The 26,037-nt window shown below is 34.7% G+C and overlaps 1 protein-coding gene across 16 annotated transcripts in view; it reads left to right on the top strand.

Annotated features, from left to right (window-relative positions):
• Positions 1 to 26,037, top strand: part of TRDN (triadin) — a 387,867-nt gene that overhangs the window by 299,205 nt on the left and 62,625 nt on the right. For 14 of the 16 annotated variants that reach the window (XR_011497622.1, XR_011497621.1, XM_070496108.1 and 11 more), the window contains one exon: positions 13,846 to 13,884. The exons of the other annotated variants lie outside the window; for them this stretch is intronic. Coding sequence is in view for 12 of the 14 variants with exons in the window: in XM_070496108.1 (XP_070352209.1) it covers positions 13,846 to 13,884 (39 nt within the window). In the remaining 2 variants the exon portion in view is untranslated. The remainder of the gene's footprint in view (positions 1 to 13,845; positions 13,885 to 26,037) is intronic. 16 annotated transcript variants of the gene reach the window in all.

The following is a 26,037-nucleotide window of genomic DNA, read 5'->3' as shown; positions in this document are numbered from 1 at the left end:
GTAAAAAGCTTAGGATGAGAAAAATGTTTTTTTTGTTTTAATGTGAATAGGTGGGGACTTGCCTAATCAGATATAATTATTTATTATAGAATTACTTTAACTAAAATAATATGTAATTATCCCGAGTACAGGAAAACACACTGAAAAAGCATAATAATGATCTCAGAAATGGAGCCCTGCATGTAGAAAAATACACTATATGACAGATGTCTCATTACAATCATTAGGAAAATAAATGGGAAATCATGCTTATTTCCCATGTAGGGAAAACATTTAGATTCCATTCTCATTTTTTCTCAGAATAGAATTTAAGATATCTTTAAAACTTTATGGTAAAAGATAAATTTTAAACATTTAGAAAAATTGAGGAGAATACATGTATACATGATTTTTGGTTACAGCAGGATTGAAGACATCGGGAAAAGAAATCCAAAAAGGAAAGATAAGGCACACACTGGGAAAATGTATTGCAATGCATAGAATAAAATATAATTAGCCAGATTGTATATTTTAAATCTACAGATTAATGTAAATGAAGCAAACACACTTGAAATGTCAAATTTGTCAATTTATATTTAATTTAAAAATAGCTAACTGAACAAACAAATAATAAATTTATAACTACTGAAATGTTTGGGTGATAGTTGTAATTTTCAATCTGGACTAACGAAATTATTTCCATGCTATAGTGCAAGTCATACAATTGAGCGAGAAACAACAGCTGAAATCTATCTAAACTATAGGGAGGTTTTTCAATAGGATATTTATATAAACTCCATATTTATGTATACAGTACGATGTATATAAAACAATTTTGTGTAACCTTGGAAGGAAGATTATTGTGGTATTCAATATCATGGACTTGATAATATTTTAGAAGGAAGTAATACAATTCAAGGTTACTTCAACATATTGGAACCTAGATCCTGTAGAAATGAATGTAAGGAATTTAGTTTGGGACAAAATAAAACTATATATTTTTAAGATAAAGTTACTGTGCACAAAAGCAGCATACAATACTTTTGCTTTAAAGAAACTCTCAAAGTCAATGTGAATAAAGAATTCACTGCTAGAATTAAAGAAAATATACTGCTAATAGTGACAATAATGATTTACATTATCATTGCTATTTACTTTTTATTTCAAACAATTTTGATCCTCCAAGCCTTGTCTGGTGTGTAGTCCATGTGATATTGTTTCTATTTTAAAACATAACTTACCAAAGTTAAGGGGACATATGAGCAAAGTGATTTTTGTCTTGGCTATTTTAGTAGAAAACACCTACTAAAGTGTTTGTGGCTTAAGTAAACACGAAAAGTACATTTTTTTCTATATACTCATTAGCCCTTCTGTGTTTTTAATCTTCTAATTTTTCTCCAACCCTTTCAATATCTCTTGTTGTGCATGTTTTGCCAAGCACAAAATGATTATCCTTATTTCAGAAAGTCATATTTGATTCTCAATACTCTTTTCACATACGGATTCTTTTTTGTAATTAGATAGCTCCCTGGAGGGGTGCATCAATGCTTTCTTAATGGCGTGTTTGTAGTTACAAAGAATGACCACCAGGAAGTGAGAGATCTGTGTGAATCCATTTTTGGACAAATGTAAACTATTTTGTTCAAGCACAGCTTAGAATAGGTATGTAACAATTGTGTTATACCTGGATTAGCTCTTTAGAAGCTCCAAATAAATACTCTAAATAAAATATGTAGCCAGGAGCCATCTGTGCTTAAGGATTCCACTTTCCATTAATCTTTCTGTAAAGACTCTGATTTTGCATACAGCTAAGATTTATTGCATGTTTTGATCTAAACAAAAGAAAGTAAACAACAAGCACCACCTGGGTTTTTCTCAGGCAAAGTCAGAAAGTTTTAGGTTGTCCATCCATCTCTTTGACTTCAGCTGCCATTTAACACAACATCATTTAACATGACATCATAAAATAGCTGAAAACATTGATTTTCTTTATTTTTACACTAACTTTTTAGATTAGGAATTATAATCTTCAATTTTATATTTGCATGATACAGTTTTCAATGACTTCTGCGTCATACCTTTGGAAGGTAGCTTCATGTGACATCTAAAGATAAGTAACGGTCATTTGATTTGATATGAAAAATTACAAACTTTCCTAGAAATTAAAATTGTTTAAACATCAAATCAAAGAGATAAATCAAGAAATCAGCTACTTAATTCTATATTTTTGCCTATAAAATTAACCTGAACTCCCAATTTTGCTGTCATATCTCTAAGCATTCTTTTCTTGAAGAAGTTAACAGATCGTATTAAACAACTCAAATATGCAAATTAAATATAATGATATATTTAGTATAATAAATCAGGTTACAGCTATAGTATTTAGAAAACTTAACTTACAATAGCCTATATTTGATTATTTTTATTAATTGAAATAATATTTCTTCAACTAATAGCAAAGTAGACAGTGAAAAGCAGATAAGACCTTTATGGTAAGTCTGTAAGTAATTTTATTCCGCCACAACTTTTATTAAATCATAGAGATCACTACAGAAACAAGAAAATCTTGATGAATTTTCCAAGTCAAAATTTGTGAAGTTCACTTTGATTGCAGTTTTAAAATTGGTGTTTAATATTTTCAAGTCCCTAAAGTAAGTTTAATATTTAATTGTTGTTGCAAACTCTTTCTCAGTAGCAGGTGCAAATTAATACTGGAAAAAAGTAAATTTGAAGAAATGACTCTGGGGTAACCTCCAAGCTAAGACCTCAAACATTTATTTTTTGCTGGTAAACTTTTCATCACTTCTCAGAATAAATAGAAACAGCAGGGGAAATACTTCAGGCAACTTACTTTCATCCGCACATTTCTTTTGTGCTTTTCCTCAACTAAAGACTCCAAAATACTGTTCAAAATATTTCTTGCGTCCCTACCATGTTTAGCAAACTGGTTGAAAGTTTGGTTGGTTGATAATTTTGTCAGGCACCATGCTTGGTGCTGCAAATTCTAAATGATGCAAGTCTCTAATTTCAGAGTTAACTTAGAGGCAGATATACAAATGAAAGATAAAATCCAGATTGGGAAATCCTTTCACAATGTATGTATGGATGGATATACATACATACATCTCAAATCACCGCGATGTACACTTTAAATGTCTTCTAATTTTATATGCTAATTATACCTCAATAAAGCTGAAATAAAAATAAATAAAATAAAATCCAGTGGGGAGGAGTGAAATAAGACATGTATCTAGCGCTATAAAAGTACGGAGAAAAAGCAACTTTAAAATAAAGAATGTACATCTCATATTTAAACAGAAAGACATTGGAATATGAAAGTGTAAAAAGCATAACATGCCTTCATGCATAGCCCTCGCCTTCAGGACACTGGCACTTCGTTTAAGAGTGTCAAAGTACAATATGTGCAAATAGTAATGTATAGTACACAATGGTAAGTAATGAAGGACAACAGTCAACTTAATATCATGTAAAAACTATTCTGTGGTATAAGGATGTCTTAAGATGTAGCCTATAGTTATTTTAGGAAGTCATTAGCACGCCTTATGATACCAAGTAATGATGCCCCATTTCTCGTTAATCAAACTGTCGTTATACTCTGTGAATTCTATGAATTTTTAGTTAAATAGGTGAATCTTACGTGTCGGTGTGTGTTTCCCTCTTTGGGAACTCAAAAATCTGAGTAAAGTAATTTTAACAAATAAGGAGTTTGTTTTAGGCAACCAGGTGCCCAAGGGGAGGAGGACTAAGGTGTAAAACTGCTTAAGGATGTTGTCAGGCATCCAGGCTCCTCCTCCCTTCCAGCTTTGCCATCGTTGGCTTATGTCTTTAGTTCTAAAGGTGGCAAGCTGGCTGTTGCACTTCCAGGTATCTTGTATGTATTCTTTCCAGGAACAAGATGGAGATTCAAAACCATCTCCTGACAAGGCTTTGTCTATTTGGAAAGGAAAGCTCATGCCAGGGACTTCTATCCACACCTTTCTTACCGTAACTGTTTCACAGCAGCCAGTCCAACTACAAGAGGATTTGGGAATTCTTATATTTCATTTCCAGCCTGAATGAATCAGCCTACGTTATCAGCCACAACAGGAAATATACAAATACAATGCCCTTTTAAATATATGAAAATTATGATAAAACTAGAGTCCCCTGTGAGTACCTCCAAGACTTTTCTGTAATATTTTTCTCACTTGAGAATATATCTTGATACTTTTTCATATTTGTACACAGAAAATACAATGGCAAGCTAAAAATTGGCTTCCAGCCTTCATTGAAGTCTAATAGGAGACAAAGAAGACTAAGGAAAAAAAGTCAGACAAATAAATGAATACCTGTAAGACTGAGAGAAATATGTTGACAGAAAGGAGCACAGTGCTGTGAGCGTATGTGCAGAAGCATATGACCCAGGCTGGGGAATCGAGGAAAACTTCCTTGAGGAGCAACATTTGGTCTGAGGTCTGAAGTCTGAGAAGTCGGAATTTTAACCAGTGAAGAAACTGCGAATGGGAGAGAGCAGGAGGTTAATAGATGTTTCAGCACATTCAAATTCCTTGCGAAAGTGAGCAGTGTTACAGACGTTTGGAAAGTGTTAGGGAGAATGGTGCCAGGCAAAGATAAGTGGAGGCAAACTCTTGCAGGCCAGGAGTAGACAAACTATGTCCCATGGGCCGAATTTGGAACGTGAGATAAGAATGTTTATACATTTTTAAGTGGTTGAAAATAATCAAAAGAAGAATAATATTTTGGGGCACTTGGAACATATATAAACTTCAAATTTCCATGTCTATAAATAACATTTTATTAGAACACCGACACGTTCATTCAGTTATGTATTGTCTACAGCAGTTACTGTACTACAAAGGCTGGGTTGACTAGTTACAACAGAGGTCAAATGGCCTGCAAAACTGAAATATTTACGATCTGGTGCTTTACGGAAAAAGTTTGACAGCCCCTGCTGTAAGCCATATTAAGGAGTTTGGTATTTAGCCTAAGGGCAACGGACATTCATGAAAGCATTTCATACATGTTTGAGTGTATAGGGGGAGAGGGTGGCATTCTGTAATGGCTGCTATAGCAAAGGGTCAGAGAAAGGCAGAGTGGAATTCAAGAACGGTTAAGATGCTACTGATAGTATCTAAGTGAGTCATTATGGTATGTTGGCCGAGGATGGTTGCAGGTGAAATGGAGAGAAGACATAATTGACAAATATGATACTTAATAAGATTTCTGTTTTATACGACTGAATGATTGGTGACACCACTGAGATGGGACACTAGAAAAGGAGAAGCTTAGGATATGAAATCATAAGTCTGGTTTACCACATGCTGAGTTTGAGGTACTTGTAGGACATCCACGTAGAAACATCAAGTGTCAGTTGGCTATCTGGGTGTGAGGTTTAGAAAAGACATTTGGGTTGAAGATATACATGTGGGATATATTGACCTGTGGATGGAATTTGAAGGTTTGGGTGTGCATGGATGAGTTTCTAAAGAGTCAAGGGTGAGAAGATTAAAGTTCTGAGTAAAGTTAGTAAAGAGTAAATTTGTCTGAAACTTGAGGAACCCAGAACATTCTTAGCATAAATGCAACCAGGCATCTCGAGGGCCAATGCTAGCAATCTAACTGTCCTGCTTTTTATTTCCTAGAAGCTGGTATTTTACTCATTTTCAGTTGTCACTGTTTTTTTTCAAATTATTTTATTAAAGTCATATTGGCTTACAACATTGTATCAATTGCAGCGGACATCACTGTATTTCAGTTTCTGTATAGACCGCATTGTGTTTTTGTCTTCTGTGAAGATCACAATGTGTGTTCTATAAGCACTATTTAAATAGTGATTTATCCAGACACGAACTTGCAGGGAAAAGCTCAACAGTTTGTTGAAGGAATATGTTTTGGGTAGCCTGCTTTTATAAGAAAGAATCAAACAGTTGGTCTCAGAGATGTATCCCAAAGAGCACCTTTCAGAGTATGTTAACTCAACATACGTCAGTCTGAACGTAACCAATGTTCCCACACTGCTACATCTAGTGATCACAGATATTCTGACGTCCAATGATTAACATAAAAAGAATCAAATTTTCTTCTGAAATTTCAAGTTTTAAAGTTATTTAGCGTTCTAATTTTCTAACTCGATGTTACAATGATATGTTTTTCCTTTGTAACTGATAATTCTATGAAACAAATCTAATTAACCTATATATTTGATTCTCCATTAGCAATTTTCAAAATTTTTCTAATACTATTGAAGTCACATGTAGTGTCTTTGGTTGTAACACTTTCATCCTCTAAGAAATATTAGGACTTGCTGCAATATTATTCAAAATTTAATACTTGATCTAGAATACTTGATTTGATAATCAACATTAGTAGTTCACATTTTGTGTAATTTTTTTCTCCTTTTTTGTGCTCTGTTTCTAATTCAATTATTTGTGGACATGGCTTAATTCTGCTTTGAGGTATTTTATGGAGAAAATATTGTTACTATCATGTTAACGGTGAAGAAATTGATGCACAAAGATTAAATGATTATCCAAGGTTTCTATACTAGATTAGTTACTAGTATCAGACTTAAAAGCACCTAAAAATAATTTTCCTTTCCTTTTGTCTTCAGTATTGGAATGTATTAGCAAAACTTATTTTAACATCAAGGGTTTCTTTCTCATAATAATTTTGTTGTATTTGGTAGGAATGGAGGAAAATTATAGATAATTTGTTGATTAAAAAAAGACCAATCAGGATTCAAAAGCATAAAATGTAGTAGGTGCCTTTACCAATCCATGATTACTCATTTCCTGAAGAGTTGTTTAAGTGAAAATTGTACCACTAACAGTAGCACTTTCACTCCAACAGCCTAACACTTTTCTTATTGTGCCCATCACGCCAAAATGCCAGGTTGATAGAATGGAAAGGGATTATGTGTTGGTAAGAAAAGTAGTTGATGTTGCCAGAATTTTCTCTATAACCTTTGGCTTTACAAAATTAACGTGCCCAAGCACTGTGAATTATTTCCTTCTTCCAAAAAAATGAATGCGCTATGAAAATATATGTGAAACTATATGAATGTGAAATATATGGACAATTATGAATGTAGAGCCCCAATATTCCTTTCCCGGTATTCCTTCCATTTAAGCCCTCATTAAAAGGGGCAGAGTAGAATGAGAGAATGTCACTGTCACTCTGCATGTCCACTTTCCTTGTCACTCCATGCCACCTTATGCAAATGTTCTAATATGCTTCTCTCCTTGATGGAAAAATTTTTTAAATGTCATAATAAACTTTTTCATTTTTCCTGTTCACTTTAAAATAACTTTACATGTATTATTTTCATATAAGGTTGTCTATTGTTTCTATATATTTGAACCAGATATAGGATGATCCATGCCTACAGCTTATAAGCTTTTATTAACTTGATTGATTATGCTCACTTCAAGTTAAAGAAAATGAATGCTGGTGCCCAGAGAAACAAATGAGAGTCTAGTTAAAGAGTGACTTTCTCTTGATAAGGCAAAACTAAAGAATGTCTTATTTACCATCACAAGTGATGGTTGTACAACTTTCTGAACTCATTGAACGGTTTAAAGTCAACTGACTCATTACCTGAAATATGTCCAGCCAGCTATCCTGCCACCTTGAGATAACAGCACAGGGCCTTGTTCTGACTGACTAATCTTTGTGCAACCTACGATACGTGCAGCCTCCTCCAATTATTTCTTACTTATTTCGATGTGAACACTTCATGTTGGGAAGCTTCAGGAAAGGAAGAAATAATGAGGCACATGTAGCGAGGCATAAAAGAAAGAGTAGATAAAGGCAGAGTGACGATCTCAGAAATGTGGTACATTGTGTTTAGCATATACAAAGGACAAAGGATCACAAGAATTAAATCATGACAGAACGAGGCAGGAAAAATGTATGCATTTATTCTGTGCTGCAAAGAGAGAATGTCCTCTGGCTCATTCTGTGTTTTTAGTGTCCACTCAGCAAACTTTCTCTGTGAGCGTTAAACTCCTATGGGAATCTTGCCAAGGAAGGATTGCGGAATCAGGACTTGGGCATAAAGCACTGATCCATGAATTAAGGGCTTGCATTAAAAACTAGAGTCGTTTTAGAACTATACCTATAGAAGCTTACAAAGCATAATTGTTTTTTCTTTGTTGACCTAATGGGGATGAGACAGAGACATAGAGAGAGAACATGTGTGTGGGGGTGGGTTTGTGTGTGTGCATATGTGTTATGGATAAAACCACTGTGCTCAGTAGCTTCGGACTCTATCTTAGCTTTGAAATAACCAGCTATAAACTAGTTAGTTCACTTAGCTACTCTGGATAGTTATAACTGACTGGGACAAACGAGAAACAAAAACCTGAAGATAACATACTGCAGTGTCGACTGTTGGCTATGTCAGTTCTAATGGGCTTTCCCATCTCTGTAAGGCTTTACTTAACAGGGTAAGGATTCCACTTCATATTTCAGCCTAAATCACCTAAAAGTGAAGCTCATAAATTTGATTTTCCTGGCATTTTTGAAACCACCTTTTAAATTGTCTTGTATCAATAAGAATTTTTGAGTGCTGGTGTAATATTCTGGGGACAGTTTAGTCACTGAGGCTCCAAAGATGAACAGAATAAAATTCCTGTCCTGGAAAATCTCCCAATTCTTGAAAAAGAACCAGGAAAGGGGACAAGTGAGGTGGCCTTCCTCACAGCCTGAGACAACACACATCAGATTATTTTATCCAATCAAGAGATATCTATTATTTAGATTTTAGTACATGAGTGTTCAGGAAGTATTTGTTAAATTATCCAACCTAATCTTAGCCACAGATACATCAGTTAATTATCATTGTTCCCATCTTATAAGGTGAGAAAATTGAAATTTAGAGAGTTTCAGATGCCTCACATTTGATCATTTGGTTAAGAAATAAAGGAAATAAATTTCAAACTGAGGTTTTTTTTGTTTGCTTGATTTGTGTCTGTTTTTCTCCAAATGCAGTCAAAGAATGACCTCTGTAATTCCTTGATGGGGTGAGGCTGACAGCTACCGGAGTACGCCCTCACCTTGCCCCTTTATTATGCATGGAGGGATGCCTCAGTTCATGAACAAAGATGGTACTGATTTAGAAACTCAAGGGAAAAATGATAGCGTTGAGAATGCATGAAGTCTCAAAGCCATATGGACATGGTTAAATAAGAGGAAGGAAAATATTATACAGTCCATAGAATATTGGAGGAAAGAAGTGTACACACAGCTAAGATGAAGAGTTATAGAGTAGGGGATGTCAGGTTGTGGTTCTCTATGTGACCTTAAATTTAGGACAGTTTCTTCTTTTGGAAGTCTGAACCGATGAAGTTGCAAATCAAGTGAAAGACAGACAGATCTTGTCTTTCTCACATTAGATTTAGACTACTTGCAAAACCAATTTTTCTTAAAGTATATTCGAGAAAAAAACATGAGCTCAGTGAGGATTCTCTCAAATTCCAAATCTTGAAGCCAAGCTACTTGGAATGACAGGAGTTCTCCATCTCATCCATGAGAGCTTCATGCAGAAAGCAAAATGTGGAAGTCTGTGTCTATAATTGTGTGTGTGTGTGTTTTGCATCCCATTTGTTTTTAAATAATATAATTAAGACCACAGTAAACTGTGTAAACGTATATGTGTGTCTGTGTGGTAGTAGTAGCAGATTTTCAGCAAAAGATCCAAATGATTACTCAAATAATGTAAAAGTCATGGATTCAGAATAAATTTATGATACTTTTAAAATAAATATAACTTTAATTGTTTCCTTTAAAAATATATATTTTATTTAAAATATGATTTCTTTAACATTATGGTGGAAAAATTAAGAAAATTAATTTAAAATATCAATAAAGAGACTAACATATACTGTTTGCTTTGTATCTGACACTGTTCTCAGTGCTTCACATGTAGTGTTTCATTTAATTCTCATCGTAATCCTTTTTTTATTAATGTGGAAATCGAAACACTAACTTATCCAGATCACACAGCCACCTGAGGGGGATTTGGGACTCACGTACGGCAGTTTGACCGGCTTCCTTAGCTATCCTGCTTTCCAGACTCTCTCAGATCAGAACTCACATACAATTGACTAGGGATAACATTATTAAAATTCCTTTGTATATGGCACAAAAATATTTGGTGACCTGCTTTTAAATGTAAAATCTTCCCAGGTCATTAAATATTGAATACTACTCCAGGAGTATGTGAGATAGCTGTCAATTTTCGATCAATGCTTAGTCTATTTATTTAGTTTAACCAGCTTAATTTAGGAAACTAATTCATATGGTTCATGATTTAACAACTGGCTGAAAAAAATAGAAAGCTCAGTGGCTATTATTCATGTCCATTACAATCTTAATGACTTCATTAGTAATTTGTCTTCGTAATATAACCTAGATAAATACAACCTACCTGTAAAATTTAGAATGCGGCTTACTATATAGTTTTCATGTATGAGATGCTTAAAAGCTTTTCACTCTATTTGTAGCAACGGCAGTTAGAGAGGTGTGTTAGGAGTGCTTAAGGCTTTGGATTTGGAGAAAGATTAGAAGTCAAATACCAGTTTTGCCACTTACTAGGAGAATGTACTTAGACAAATTATTAAGCTTCAGTATTGTTATCTGTAAATTGGGTGTAATAAAATGTTTACCTCATAGGAGTAGTATGTGAGGATTATATAAGATTACTTGTCCATTTGTTCGACAAATACTTATTGATCCCTATTCTGCGCATATCACTGATCTGGGCCTTATCATTCAGCAGAGAAAATAAAAATTTGTCCACCACTCGTGAAGTTTATACTCTACTGGGGTTAGAGAGCTAATAAACACATGAGTATTTAATATTTTATAAATAAAATATAGATAAGGCATATAACACACTTACTAATGTGTACCATGTAGCAAATACAAAATATCATTGGCAGCACAAGCAATAATCATTGTTAGTATATTTTCTTAGACATATAAGACCTCTATGCGCTGAAAAAGAAAATGTGATAATTATAACAAAATATGGTAGGAAAGGAAAAATCAGTGATATTCTACTTCTACCTTGCAAAGTATTTAAAATAGAGACATTCTTAAAAGAATACACATTCTTTGGATTTATATATTGTGTATATTTCTTACTTTTTGTTATATGCAGACAAAGCAGAGACTTCTAAACAGAGTTGCTCTGCACGGCAGCCCATCTCTGAGTCAAGCACACACCACACTGAAGTTTTGGTCAGCCTGGTTTACTTAAGCATATCATGTTAATGACACGGAAAAATCATTAATGAAACTCCCCTCCCCAGACCTATCATCAGTTCACATTTTATACGTGAAATCAACAGCTTGGAAAAGTCAGTGCTGCATATGGAACGGCAGGCTGTCAGCCGCAACAACTCCGCATGGGGATTTCTTGATTCCATGTTTCTGCAATGCTTGTATGTGGAGCCCAAAAGGAAGGCCTCTGGTGACAAATGTTTATGGAAACCAGAAATTTTATTATTATACAATAATAATCAATGATAAAAAAATGTAAACAGTAAAGATGGGGTGAAAATAAAAGTTCCCATTCTCTCTCTCTGGCTCCTTATATGACTCGAAAATGAAAGATTTAACCTTCAATAGAAATGCCATCTACAAAATGAAAGCTCTGAGTTATTAATGACCAAGTAGCCTAGTAAAAGACATGCTCACCTTAGAAATCTGTTGGCAATTTCTGACATCAATTCCTGCTTTGTGTGTTCAAGGGTAAAGTCCCAATTTTATAAGAGAAAAAGAAAATTACCTTGACAGATTATGTAATTTAAGTTTTTATGAGCATAATTTAAAAATAACTAAGTTCTTTACATACATCGCTTATAAATCTCATATCAATTTTACAACATGATTTTCTCCACTTAGCAGTGACAAAATTAAGACTTGAGGTTTTAAGTAACGCCCAATGTCATAAAACTTACCAAGTGCGATTGATTTTAAAGCCACATTACATCATCCAAAAACTTCCTTTTCACACTTCCCAAGAACTCATCACTTGTGAGGTCATCTTATTAGCAGTATTCACACAGCACCAAAAGTCAATAGTTCTATCACGTGGGTAGTGAATGTTCATTCATCAGAGTGCTTATAAGATTCTGTATACATGACCAAAGCTGGTTCTGTTGTATTATATTCATAGCTGATAAAAATATTTTCCACGATTTTATTTTTTTCAGAAGATCTTTTGACAAACGTAAAGGCTAAATGATTTCATTTCATGATTACAATGACAATGTGATTGACAGGGAAGAGAGCCACGTGTGAAGGGAGAAGCAAGGCTCTTTTAAATAGACAGCTCCACTTGATGAGCAATTGCCTATGAGCCCCATCCTAGGACATCAAATTTTTATCTCTAGTTCTAGAAGCACAAGATAGGTCAATTTCTTCTAGGACTGCAGATAAACAAGAAGGAGCATTTGATCTTTCTATATTCACCATTTTGTTCACTCATCCATTTATTGAACCGTATTTATTGGTCATATACCACGTATCAGATATTGTTCAAATGCTGACATTTGAGTAGTAAAGAACACATAGTTCTTGCCTGTATGGAACTTAAAATATAAAGAGAGGATACAAACAATAGACAAAAATTAAATTAAAAATTATATAACAAAATTTTATATAACATTATAGCTCTTAGAAAACACTAAAATAGCATTAATCCCACCCAGTTAAGTGAATGTGTGAACTGAAAAGAGAAGAATATGTGACAGGGAGTGTCAAAGTGCAGTAATAACACTGATATCACTTTTTACAGGATGTGCATTCAAGTATTACAAGAAGTAGGGTATGAATGGCTATGTAATTCTCTATTATATGAAATTTTGCACTTAATTTTTTTTGTTGTAACTCCAGAAAATGAGACTCTATTAGTCTAAAACATGGATAAAGCTGGCTACAGCAATCCCTGACCCACAGTCTGTACTCAATAATTATCCCAACTATGAGATCAGGTTTTCTTCTGTTTGAAGGGAGGAAAACTGTAATGTATCAGAACCCTTTGATTAATCAAAACAAGACTTTTTCCCAAGAGAGGAGAACTAAGGCCTAGGCAAAGTTGTTTAAATAAGAGAAGGACTGGGAAACAGGTAAGTGTAGTCAACTATCACATTAGTTGAGATGGTGCCACGAGTATTACTTGGATAGCTTATAAAACTACGTATTTATCCTATACTGATTTTAAGTTATAATGCAGAATTTCTAGACAAAAGCCATTGTCCTAGGACAATAAGAGAGCAAAATAGTTTATCTATTAGTTCTTTATATTCTTATACTAAATTTAAGCCATTTTAATTCATTTTACAAAATTAATAACAAATCCTGATAAAAAACAACTGTAACACTTTGAAATTATTAAATTAACCACCAGGTGGAGCTCCATGAATTGAGTGTATGTAATCAAAAATAGAAAATTCCTTAAATTGGTCAAATTAGGGAAGATTACAACACTTTTCTCCTGAGCAGTTCTTATTAATTTCCTTATTTTCAGTCCTTAGGTAACTTACGAATCATAAGACATGGGCTGTTATTAAAGACAACATGCCAAATTACTTGATTAGCATGAAATGTTTTAGCAAACTGGATTTAAAATCAGTCCTTTAGCTTAAGTAACTTTATAATTTACTAAGAATACATGTTCTATTATATGTAGATAAAATTATGTAACTATAATTGAAATTGAGAACAAATAAGACAATCTATTAAATCTGCCTATTAATCCATTTAGTACTAATTTTTTTCAAATGCTTATTTTTTCCCTATTTGTTTGTATGTGTGTATGTATATGTTTTGCCCCAGATCTGGAAATTAAAAAAGATGAAAAGACATCCAAAGCAGGTAAGGACACTTTGTAAGCTTTACAAAATGATAAACAAGGCTGGTTTTACAATCAGAGCTGGGTAAAGCCTTGAGATGTCTAAAACTGAAAAAATATTGGTGCACGCTCCCCATGTATTTTAAATGTAATCAGCAATAAACTGAAATGTATGCTAAAATTAAAGTAGACTCATTTTCTGGTAGCAGACTTTGGATAAGTTCATCAAAGTGCGGGAACCATTAGCGTATACTGCTCCTTATTTACCTACTGGACAGTTGAACCCTTTTACAAAGTACTAAGGAGACAACTTGAATTTCTGAGGCTCCAGCCAGATCATGACAAATCTCTAAAATTTATCCTTATAATTGCTTGAACCTTATCAAATCACCTATATTCAACCATATTTACCTCAAAAACAGTAGTTTCATATGGTTCAACCTAATAGATTCAACAGTTTTCCTTTCTACTAATTAAATATGTAAAATTTTTTGTAGAGGTAATCCATTGGCTTATTGGCCATTAATTTGAAAGATGGAATATTTTATAATAGACTTCTTAAAACAGGTTTTGTAAGGAAGAAATTCAAGACATTAGGTGGGTACTCAAGACACGCGTTGAAAGTTAGAAAAAGGAACATCATAGAATAGAGGAAAGTGCCGGAAAAAAAGCTAAAAATCTCAAGGAAAATTCCAATTAATTACAATATTTCTAGGGCTAATCTTATTCCAAATATTTTATATCTATATAAAGATATTTATATCTTTATATCTATATATGCACGAAAGAAGGTTAGATCTATATCTATATCCGTCTGTAAATCTCCGTACAGTGAAAATGATATTACGTACATTAGACATTCATATCATTGGTCTTAAACTATTTGCATATACTCATTTTCACAAATTTTAACCTGTATTTAAGTAATTCTTGTTTCACCTTTCTATGTATGTGTTAAATATTAACCCACATTATGAAGTCACTTCTCTTGAAAGTACTGCCAACACAGCAAAAGGAATTATCTGTGTTCTCTTATTTTTAATGAAAGAATATAACCATTTTAAGTGACTTTTTGTAATCTGAAAGCATGCATTCTCAGGAAGCTAAGTAGAAAAATGAGCAATTTTAAACTGTAAGAAAAAATCATCTAAAAGATAAAATGATATATTGAATCTTCACAACAAAAGTTATAATTGAGTTTTAGATATATCTCAGAAAAGAAAAAACTACTTATAGAAATTGCTCTCTTGTTGTTAGCGCTCTTACTCATGTCTGTGAAAGCTTGCTGATCAGATAAAATGTACATGGTGTCGCCCCTTCCTGTAGGCATAACATTGTATTTTACGCTTTATTTTACTATTTACTATTGGAATATAATAGAAAAAGTAAGATACACATTTTAAGTTTCTTATTATTAGTTTACATTAAATATTTATGTATATTTTTCTCATAATTATTTTTAACTTCCTTAAAGGAAAGGTAAATCAGCATTAATGTCATATTTTATTTAAAAATATAATTAATCAACAATTTATTGAAAACACATGTTATGCTAATATTATTGTCTTGTGTCCAGAATTGTGCTTGGTGATACAAAATTTACAAAGAAGTGAAGAGATTGTTTCCATCCCAAGATAGTGTAACCAAGGACATAGACATGAACTATTGAAAGATAGCTAAAGACAATTCATTGTACTAGTGAAGAGTGCTCTAGGAGTCCAGAGAGAGAAGCCACCCCTGCAGCCTGTGGCAATCAGTGAAAACTTCAGGGAGATGGTGGGTTGAAGCTGGGGTTTTAGGAATGTGTAACAGCAGCTGAGACAGGGAGATGATATAAAGCATGGTGGAAGCAGTGCTAGCTCTATAGTGGTAAGACATGAATTTGACTCTCTTTGCCACTTGCTAGGTGTGTGATTTATATTACTCAAAGTTTCTGAACTTCAATTTCCTCATCTATTGAATGAATACCGTCATACTCACTTGGCAGTGTTGTTAAAAGAAATGGAGTTGTTGCTTGCTATTTGGTTCAGGCTCAGTAAATGGTAGCTCTATTTAGCAGTTAACCAGAAGCGGGGATGAGCATAACATAAGCAGGAGACAGTGAGGAGAGGACCAAGGACTAAAGGAGATTCCAGGGACCACATAAGGAACAGAAGCTGGCAAGAATGCTGCAGTGGCCACACGAGAGTGGTTCTGGAAATCCAGGAAAGGGAGCCTAGGAGGCCAAAGTAAAAAGTTTGGATGTTTAGCACGTGAATGAAAAGAAAGTGGTATTATGTCTTATAATGGCATGGAGGGTGAAATCCTATAGAAGAATTTTCAATCAAGGATTTGAACCAAGAGCCTTTTATAGTAATCTGAGTATCATAAAACAGAAGTGGGAGAAATTGGTACAGAGACAGAGCAATGAGGAAGTCAATGTTGTTTACTTTCAAGATTATTTATAGCCATGATTAATATTCAGTGTGGAATTATTAGGACTTAAGTTTTTAAAAGTCAGAGAACCTAACAACCCATTGAAAACTACTATCATCTTGTTAACATATATTCTTTCATTTATATGAATACATACATTCTAAAAACACAGTCATACCATCTGTACTGTGTCACTCCTTTTGTAATTGTCGAGCTGTTTCACAGGAAAAGAATAGACATTGATGACACTAGTTACATGTAACTCCAAAGTCTCAAGCATGAAAGGATGGAGAAGGTGCTCAAATGTGGAAGTTGCGAAGGAAATGCAGATGGGGTGGATGCTGGTGAGCCATCCTAGAGACACTTGGAAATTGGGAACATTCACTTTGAACCCTCAGACCAGGTTTCATACCCATGAGTTTAGAGGTTTAGGGAAGAAGCCAAAGGAGAACAGAAGTTCTTCAAGAAAAAGGAGCATGGAGAGAGAAGAGGAAAGAATGAAGGGCAGCTTCTTGGAAAAGTAAAAGAACTGATAAACATTAGCCGTACCTGGAAGATCAGGAAATACAGCACATTAGCATCCCAAAGCAGCAACGCTTTCAAGAAAAAGTGGAAACGTCAGCAGTGTTACTGTCTCAGAAAGGTCAAGGGACATGATGACTGAGAAAAAGCCATTATATTTGACAAAAGGCTGTCATTTTGTGACCTTTTGGAGAGGACTGCAGTAGAGTGGTGGAAGTAGAAACCAGTTTATAGGAATTAACGAGGGAATTTATAAATGATAAGTGGAGGCAGAGCACAAACTACCTTTTCAGGAGTTTGTTGTTAAAGGGAGGCAAAATCTTATATTCCAGCAGGGAGAATCAGTGAAGCACGTTTCCTGTTTTCATGTTTGGGAGTGGGAGCAGTATTCTAGGGGGAGGAGGAGCAAGAAATCCAGAGGGAGATGTTAATTAGGAGGGAACTGTTCCACATATGGGAAGCACTGGGAGGCACACTATAGGTGGAGAGAATTAGCTTAATTATGAGGAAGAAAAAATGTTCCCTGAGCTTTGAGGGAATAATGAAAGGATAGATTAAATTAAAGCTGAGTGCATATGAGGGCGCTACTGCTGCCTGATCTTTTCTCCTAAAATCTCTTCTGATAAGGTGACCACTAACATGTTTGCTGCCAAATCCAGGGGATGATTTTCTTGCATTATGTTATGCTGACCCCTAGACAATATTTGACCATGTTCACCATCTCTTAACTCTAAAAAAAAAAATCCTTTCTTTTGCAAAAACTAAACCATTTAACCCACACTGTTAAAAATAAAACAACTAAAGATGACTATGTTTTTAAATACTGGAGCAACATGATAACGATTACTTATTTTTGACATACCATATTATTAGCCACTAAATTTCTACGTTTTTTGCCGCCCAATGAAAACTGCAAACAGAATATGCATTTCATTAGGTAATTGGGGAAGAGCTAAGTGTTCTTTGTGGGAAGCAATTGATATTAATTATAAAGGGTAATATAATTAAAAACAAAAAAGACTTGCATAAGGAATAAGCAATAATTTATTTTTCTTATTTATCAAGGAAATTAATATTCATGAACAAAATCTTCACAGTTCTATAAGTGCATTTCTAACTGCATCTAATCAACGTCTTCACATGGCTATTCTGCTTGCACTTCATTTGGTTTAAAATTGAACTCAATGTCTCTTCCATCATCTTTCTCTTTTGTTCCTTATCTAAAGAAATGGAACTCATGACTCACCATTCAGTTACATTGACTTAAACTTCTGAGTCATTTACAGTTTCTGGTTCTCTTTCAGAACCCAGCATCGTAGTAGTTGCCAAGTTATGTGTCTTCCAAATTTATTTTCTCCTCTTTTTTCTCTCCTGGTAAGACCTTAGTTCTGGTTCTCATCATCTCTTGCCTGAACAAATATACAAATCCATGACTTAATCACCTTGTTTCCATCTCCTCTTCAAAGATCTACCATAAGCTTACCCTAGTCATCTTTTCTAAATGCCTATCTGTAGGGAACAGGGCTGAATTAATTGCCACTACATTACGCTGTCCCCAGTGTATTTCCTCATGTGGTTTCCATTGGTCTAATCCACCACCATCACCCTTCCCACACACATACAGACATTTTAAAAAGATCATCAGTTCTATGTATTTTTGTCTATTCACTGTCTTTTGGATATTTTCCTTTTCCTTCAGGCCTATATCAAAAACATCTTACCTTTTACCTTGCCTCCAATCGTGGCAACTTACTTTCCCACCCACCCCCTGTTTTCTGCCTATAAACACACACCATGAGTGCTCCAGTCCTGGTCTGCTAGCACATGTTTTCCTCTAGTGGATCATATGGTATCATGTTTGTTGAATGGATTTCTCCTACCTTTGCATCTAAGCCCCCGTATTATCTCTGCTGTGAGCTGTGTAGTCTTTAATTTCTGAGACAGAGAATCACTCAAAAGCCACCATAGCCACAACAGGTCGACAAAATTATCCTTATAGAAAAGAAGACATTGGCTGACAATTTTGTTAAAAAAATCTGTTTTTGACATGTGTCTTGGCTTTGTGATGTAAAACTTGCAGAGGCAGGTTTTTAAATGTGAAAGTTCAGCGGAGGCAGGATGATGTATAGGGAGGAGCTCTATGGATATGGAGTGATTTGCAACAACTCACTTAAGTCCTGAGTCTCTCTTTCTTTACTTATAAAATAGGCTTACCACCAACGATGCATTCCATGACAATCTAACAGACTTATGGTGAGAATCATGTGATATAATGTATGTGAAAGTGCTTTCAAGAGCTATGAAAATAGAAAATTATAAAAGGTTCTCATCTATAACTTTGCTCTTCTAAGTGTGGTCCACAAAACAGCATCACCTCGTTGCTTGTTAGAAATGTAGAATCTTAGGTCCCATTGATAACTACTGAAGAAGACTTTGGACTGTAACAAGATCCTCAAGTCAACAATAGGACGCACATTAAAATTTAAGAAGTACTATTAGAGATCATAGACATCTATTATTGTTCTTATCTCCAGGAAACAGAAACATCAAGCTTCTCTCTTATGACAAACTTGGCTAATTTAAAGTGGACCTATGTTTTTGAATGGTTGCTAACTAGCAGTGAGGTCCTCACACTTGCTAAGCACTGGTTGACATTTCCATCCACTGGCTCACTTGATGGTGATTTCTGGACTCTGGTCATCCAAGAAATGACTGAAGAAACAAGCATTCCTTTCCACTGAAATAGCATAGGCAAACAGGCACTGGGTGTACCTGTGCCTTCATTTGAGCTTAAAAAGAATAAATAAACCCACATTTTGCTAGATGAATATATACTGTCTTTATATTTGACTAGCTGGCTAAAGTATTGACACAACGATGAAAGACTTAGCCAAAGAAAAGCAGTGTACACTCACGCTTATCAGTCATCAAAGATCTTTGGCCCATATTACTTAAAGAAGTTGCTTCTAATTGTTTACTCTAGTCAATTTTTGTCTGTCATTATGTAAAACAAATACATTGTGATATCCTGCAAGAGAAATATATATAAACTTTATTAACTGGATCTTTTGACAGAATAGATAGATGGAAGAGAAAAAATATATACTCTCTCTCTCTCACAGACACACACACCATTTAAATACAATATATACCTTTAAGTTAACCAGCAAGCATTAGATATGCGGAGCTCCTATAAATTGTATAAATAATTAAACCTCAATTTCATTAACTAAACTAAGTTATGGTGAGATCAATGGCTAAGTTTAGCTCACTAAGTATTTATTGAATTCCTACAACATATTAAATACTTTGCTAGATTTTAGGGATATAAAGATAACACGCTCTCAAGAAACATATTGTATCAAGGCAAAGATCATTAAATAAAGAGCTAATATTAACAGAAAAGAAATAAGTAATTAAAGTCAATCAAACAAACAAGAAAACGTTGTACAAAGCATGCTTTGTGAACACAGGAAAGTTCTATTTCTCCGGCCTATTGGTTCAGGGAAAAATTCCCAAAGGAGAGGATACAGGAGTAGTCTCAAAGGATAAGTAAAGGTTAGCCAGGTGAGGAAAGCCTGGGCAGGGGGGTGCAGACAGAGAGATTAGCACAAGCCACAGCACAGGTGGGAACCAGTGAGGAACACCGAGAGCTGCAAGGATTTATTTCACCTTCCTTCAGCATCAAATGTGGGTGGAACATAGAAGTAGGTGGGGCTTGAGAGGAACAGCACAGAAAGCATGGCTTCCCCAGTAAGGGTTAGGTCCTTTTTCCTAAAGGAAATTGGGAACATGTGAAAGCAAAATGAGATACAACTAAATTAGACATTAGAGTTACTCATTCTGGCTAATCACAGAGATTGAAGATAAAGAGGATGCCAGCAGTTTCCAGAAATCAGTTTTCTGGAGGATGAGACTATCACACTGATACCTCTAGAGTTATTTGAAGACCTTTCTAGAGCATTAGTAGGAAGGGAAAGAAAAGAGTTGTTAGAGAAGTATTTAGGAAGTAAAATTACCACATTTTGGGGGTGGAGTGGGCTGAGAAAAGTTCAGCATAATTTCCAGGTCTGTCTTGGAATAATATGTGGACAGTAATATCATTTACTGTGATTAGAATTTGCAAAAGTGGAGATTTAGAAAAAGGAAGCTATATCTATTATGTAAATTTCTGACATATTTACCATACAAATTTTTGTTGAGCAGTTATTTTATGCTAGGTGAAATGGTCAACGCAAACATACATTCGTAAACACAGTCAGGTTCCTGTCCTCCTAGAACTTATAAACTAATTGGGGTAGTGGCAGGGGAGAGACATGTTGAATTAGAGGTACCTATCTGTGGGATGTGCCTTTGGGTATATGTATCAGGCACCTGGTGAGATAACACAGCAGTAGATTTCGAAGTTCCCAGCAAAGACATGCTGACTTAGAAGATGAGAGTTACTGATGTCTACCAAGGGGAGTGGGATGAGGCAGAAGGACCAAGGACTGAGGAAGCAAACCAAAAAGAACACGAATGTTTAAGGAGTGGATAGAGGAGAAGGAGACCCCGAAGGAGTTAAAAAAAATGAAAAAGTGAAGGGTAATTGTCTTAGAAGCTAAAGCTATTGTCTCGGAAACCGAAGAGGAAAGAATTTCAAGGAGGAGGAAGCTGTCAAAGTGTCAAATGTAGCAGAAATTTTCAGTAAGCTGGAGCCTGAAAAGTACTCATTGAAATGTGTAATAGTGAGTCATCGATGATCTTAGGAGCAGTTTCAGTGGAGCCAAAGGGGAGGAAAACCAAATTACTATAGTTTGAAGCATTTCACTGGAGGTCAGCAATTGGGGCCAGAAAATATACATTGTTTACTTTATGTACATTGTAGGCTATTATTTTAAAATCTTGTCTGAGAAAGGCAAAAGAGAATGTATTTGGTTAGGAAAACAGCATGGCAGAGTGAAAAGAGAGGGAGATGTGACAGAGAAACTGTAGTTTAAAGGGTTCTATCAAACAGAGTTATAACAGCGATCGTCTTTACAATTTTACAGGGTTACGGTACCTATAAAAGGCAATAATGCATGGAAAAATGCTGAAAACTAAAGCACACGCTAATTTCATTGGGAAAGACCTGAGAGATACAGGGTTTATGTTTATAACACCTAAGAGAATTTCATTTTTTTAATTACCACCGAGATCAAACCATTTCCTTTCCAACATAGATCTCCTCCTTTGCTACTTAAGTTTATTTGTGTAATATTTCCCCAGGTTCATATGATACCACTTTTAATTTTTCTCTTGAAATAAGTTTTTCTTCCTTTAAAAAAATCATATAATTTTTTAATTATATGGTCAATAATATTGCTGTAGAGTTTTTCTTTTTAATTGTAGAGGGGGAATGATGTCGTGCAGTATAAATAAGCTATTTCTGCACTTGTATTTTGCAAAGCGTTTTGCATAGAAGAGTAGTTATAATTATTGGAACATGAAAGAGTTTTGAGGTTAAACAAGTCTGGAAAAAGCTCTTGGAATTCATCATACATATGAACACGTTAGGGAAGTCTGACAGTAAAGAAACCAGCTGAACTTTTTTTCCCTCACTGTTTCTCAGTTTGTTCAACCATGATATCTTTTCTGTAATATAATAGCAACGTTTAGCTGAGCACATTGTGAAAAATGATGTTTTACACCTGGTTACCTAAAAGATTTGGAGAAGCAGGTGAGCAAAGATAATAGAATTTTTAAAAAACTAGTGACAACTTATATTAAAAAAAAGAAAAACTAAATGAGAAAGACTAGAAACAATGTTCAAGTGTGTTGCAATTAGAACAATAAAGATATGCTAACATGTATAATAAATTGATACCCAGACATTGCTATCTCAAAATTTTATTTTACTTTTTCCCATAAACAAGAAGACGGAAAATTCTACTGTAAATTCTTTGGGAGGGGGCACCTTTTCTTTCAGGATAAAAAATGTATTAAAATTATGCTGATGTGGAAAATTGAGTAAGTGCCAGTGGTGATAAATACTTCATAAGTATCCCTACAGACAGCCATGTAAATCTTTGAGGCAGCAGGTCAACCACCATTTGTATCATAGACTAATGTTTGCTGAGTAGCCACTAGGTATATGTCATTATAATATGGCACGTTTACCACCACAAAGAAACTTACAATGCATCAAGAAAATCGCAATGATTTTTAATATGTTAGTTGAATGCCTACTAATCCAAATCCTGGCAAATGAAAAAACAACTAATATTGTGGAGCAATTAATCAGTTAATCAAGAGGGTTTATTCACATATATACAGAAGATAATTTGACCTCATACTGATCTTGTGATTTAGGTTCCATTATCTTGCCCAAGTTACAAGTGCTAACATAAAGATCAAATGCATCCCCAGGTTACAAAATTCATAGACAGGATGACTTGGCTTTTTTCAACATATCAGTGATTCCTTTCACATACTCAATTTGATTTCTAAGGCAGTGAGTGACAGACTTACAATATCACATGTTGTCCTTTTCCACTTCAAGATAACCTAAAATATAGCATACCTCCCTCCTGCCAACATATCCTGGATGTAGTTTACTGCCAAATTCAGAATCTCCGATATACTGTTACCATTTTATTCTCAGAATATTATAGAGATGATGGGGGGTGAGGGTGGGTGGAGAACAAAAAAGAAGTTGGAGTGGTGGTACGCCTATTTTGAATTGGAAGCCTAAAGTAATCCTTAGATAACAGATCTAACTGATATTACTAAGAAAGCAGGGCAGTAGACTATATGTTCCTTAGGGCAGGGATATTTGTTGGTTTATTTCATGCATTTCCTGTGCCTAAAACAGTTCCTGACACATAGTAAGAGCTCAGTAAATGTTTTTGAGTGAACAAATGTAGGAAGAGGTTAGTTATGTAGTCACACGGGTCTGGAAGCCTATTTCCTAATTTGTTAAATGGAGAAATTGATCACAGGAGGGTTACTGTAAATGTTACAATATTTCATTTAAAAGGCTTAGCATGGTTCTGGGCACAAAATAAACATTTAATATGTTAGCTATAAATCATACTAATAAGTCCATGAGAAAACAACTTTCCAGAATTAAAATTTGGTACAGTAATTCAAATCTGAAAGACACAATCATTGGCCATTTGGCTTACAGAAATGAAAGCAATTTTTGTTTTATGGAAAAAAGATACAACCCTTTTCATGCTTAATCTTTGAATGTTAACTAGTATGTGCTAAAATCTCTAATTTTTGACGGTGACTTCACTACTGTAGTCTTGAAAATTTTTCTTATTAAATTTATCTTCTAGAGATTGAGAGACAATATTTCTTAGTCAATTCAATCAGTCAAGCCCAGTCCCATTAGTAGCTTTTGAATCAGTCTATGACATGTGCAATTTTTCTAAGCTGGTTGAAAGAAGAGACCGATGCTTTGCAGATCCTAGGAAAGTCCTCTCTATTAAGAGAAAAAGGAAGAATAAAGATGGCTTCGTTTAAAATTATTAACCTCTACTTATACATTGGTGTAAACAAGGAGTTTTTAGCCACTATTTAGATATTTCTTCAATAGTATACGTTTCAGAAAGTCGTAATTTTTAATTTTCTGGCTTTCCTCAGAATGGCTTTCTTCCTTCTGTGGCTTATGGGAATCAAAAATGTTCCTTTTTGTCCTTTTAGTAAAATTTTCACTGAAAGTCCTCCTTCCCAATTTCAATCCAATCTGAAAACTAGTTGAGGAAACTGGTAGCAATGAGATTTGAATTGAATTTCAGACGGCAAAAGTAATTCACTAGAGAAGGCTTTGTTACTTGCCACAGAGGAAGTTGACAGTCTGCCTCCTTTAAATTAAAAGAAAAACTCAGAAGCTTTTTAGACATTTGCTTTTTAAGAAGTCAACTCTATTAAAAACATTTCTGTTTCCAGGCTAATTTGTGTTACTCTGATAGGATATTATGAAATTTACAAGAACCCAGTTTTCCCCCATGTTAACGTACTGCTTAGTTTATATCATCTTTGGTTATTTTAAAACATGCTAGGTTTATTCATTATTTGAATCTATTCTCCTTCTCCTTTTTTTTCTTTTTCCCGTGACTAAACATGCTTTCATACTATTGTAACACTCAATATATCATCCAGTTTTTATTTATTTATTTTTTTAAATACATTCTGCATTCTTTTTTTTTTTTTTTTAAAGATTTTATTTTTTCCTTTTTCTCCCCAAAGCCCCCCCGGTACATAGTTGTGTATTCTTCGTTGTGGGTTCTTCTAGTTGTGGCATATGGGACGCTGCCTCAGCGTGGTCTGATGAGCAGTGCCATGTCCGCGCCCAGGATTCGAACCAACGAAGCACTGGGCCGCCTGCAGCGGAGCGCGCGAACTTAACCACTAGGCCACGGGGCCAGCCCCATATATCATCCAGTTTTTAAAACAGTGTTCTTAGCTCAAAGGCTCATTTCTGCTTTTCAATTCTGTAGTTAAACATAACAATACTTGTATATGGAAATAATTCTGAAGCCTGTGATGAAGTTTTTCACACTTGTGAGAAGCTTAAAAGAGGATTGCTAATCAATAATTTAATCACATTCCTGAGCAAAATGTTTCAGATGCCTCTTGTGGACAAACATAAGGAATCTTTCCTTTTCTTTCATATGTTGTTCAAATTTAGCTCTCAATATCACAAAATATCTTAAGAATGAAAATGGGACTATTGATTTGGGTGTAGCAGAAAAGAAAAGAAATAACATTAACTACCGTCTCTTCTAATTCTCACATCTCTGGTTTCAGAACGGAATTTTCTCAAGCTCAGGAACTCAGATTGTTGTGACCAACAACAAACATGGTGGAAATAGTGGTTCCTTTGGGGCCATGCCTGACTGCTTTAGACAAGCCCATCAGAGTTCAGACATTTTACTGTGCCTTCTCCTCACAGATCCTCCATCCCCACCCCATGCCCTTTCCAATGCCCTAACCTTTAAAATAAGGATTGAATCTCACTGGGCTTACATCATAGTGGGGGCTCATTTCTTATTGTTTCATTTTTGCCTAAGACCCATCTAAAGGATCAGGATGTGATGCAGAGGTGTGTAAGGTAATATAGTTTAGTAAATCTTAATGATTAAAACATGCTTGTGCAGGTGGTGCTAATCAATTGAAAATGATTTCCAATGCATTTTATATTTTCAGCCAAAACTACTCAGTAGTCACACCTGAACATGGAAAAATTTTCTCCTTTTCTTAGGTGAAATAAC

Source organism: Equus asinus, chromosome 24 (assembly GCF_041296235.1).
Source record: "Equus asinus isolate D_3611 breed Donkey chromosome 24, EquAss-T2T_v2, whole genome shotgun sequence".
Taxonomy (NCBI): Eukaryota; Metazoa; Chordata; class Mammalia; order Perissodactyla; family Equidae; genus Equus; species Equus asinus.
Note: the sequence above shows the minus strand (reverse complement) of the source record. Positions and strands in the feature narration are given on the sequence as shown.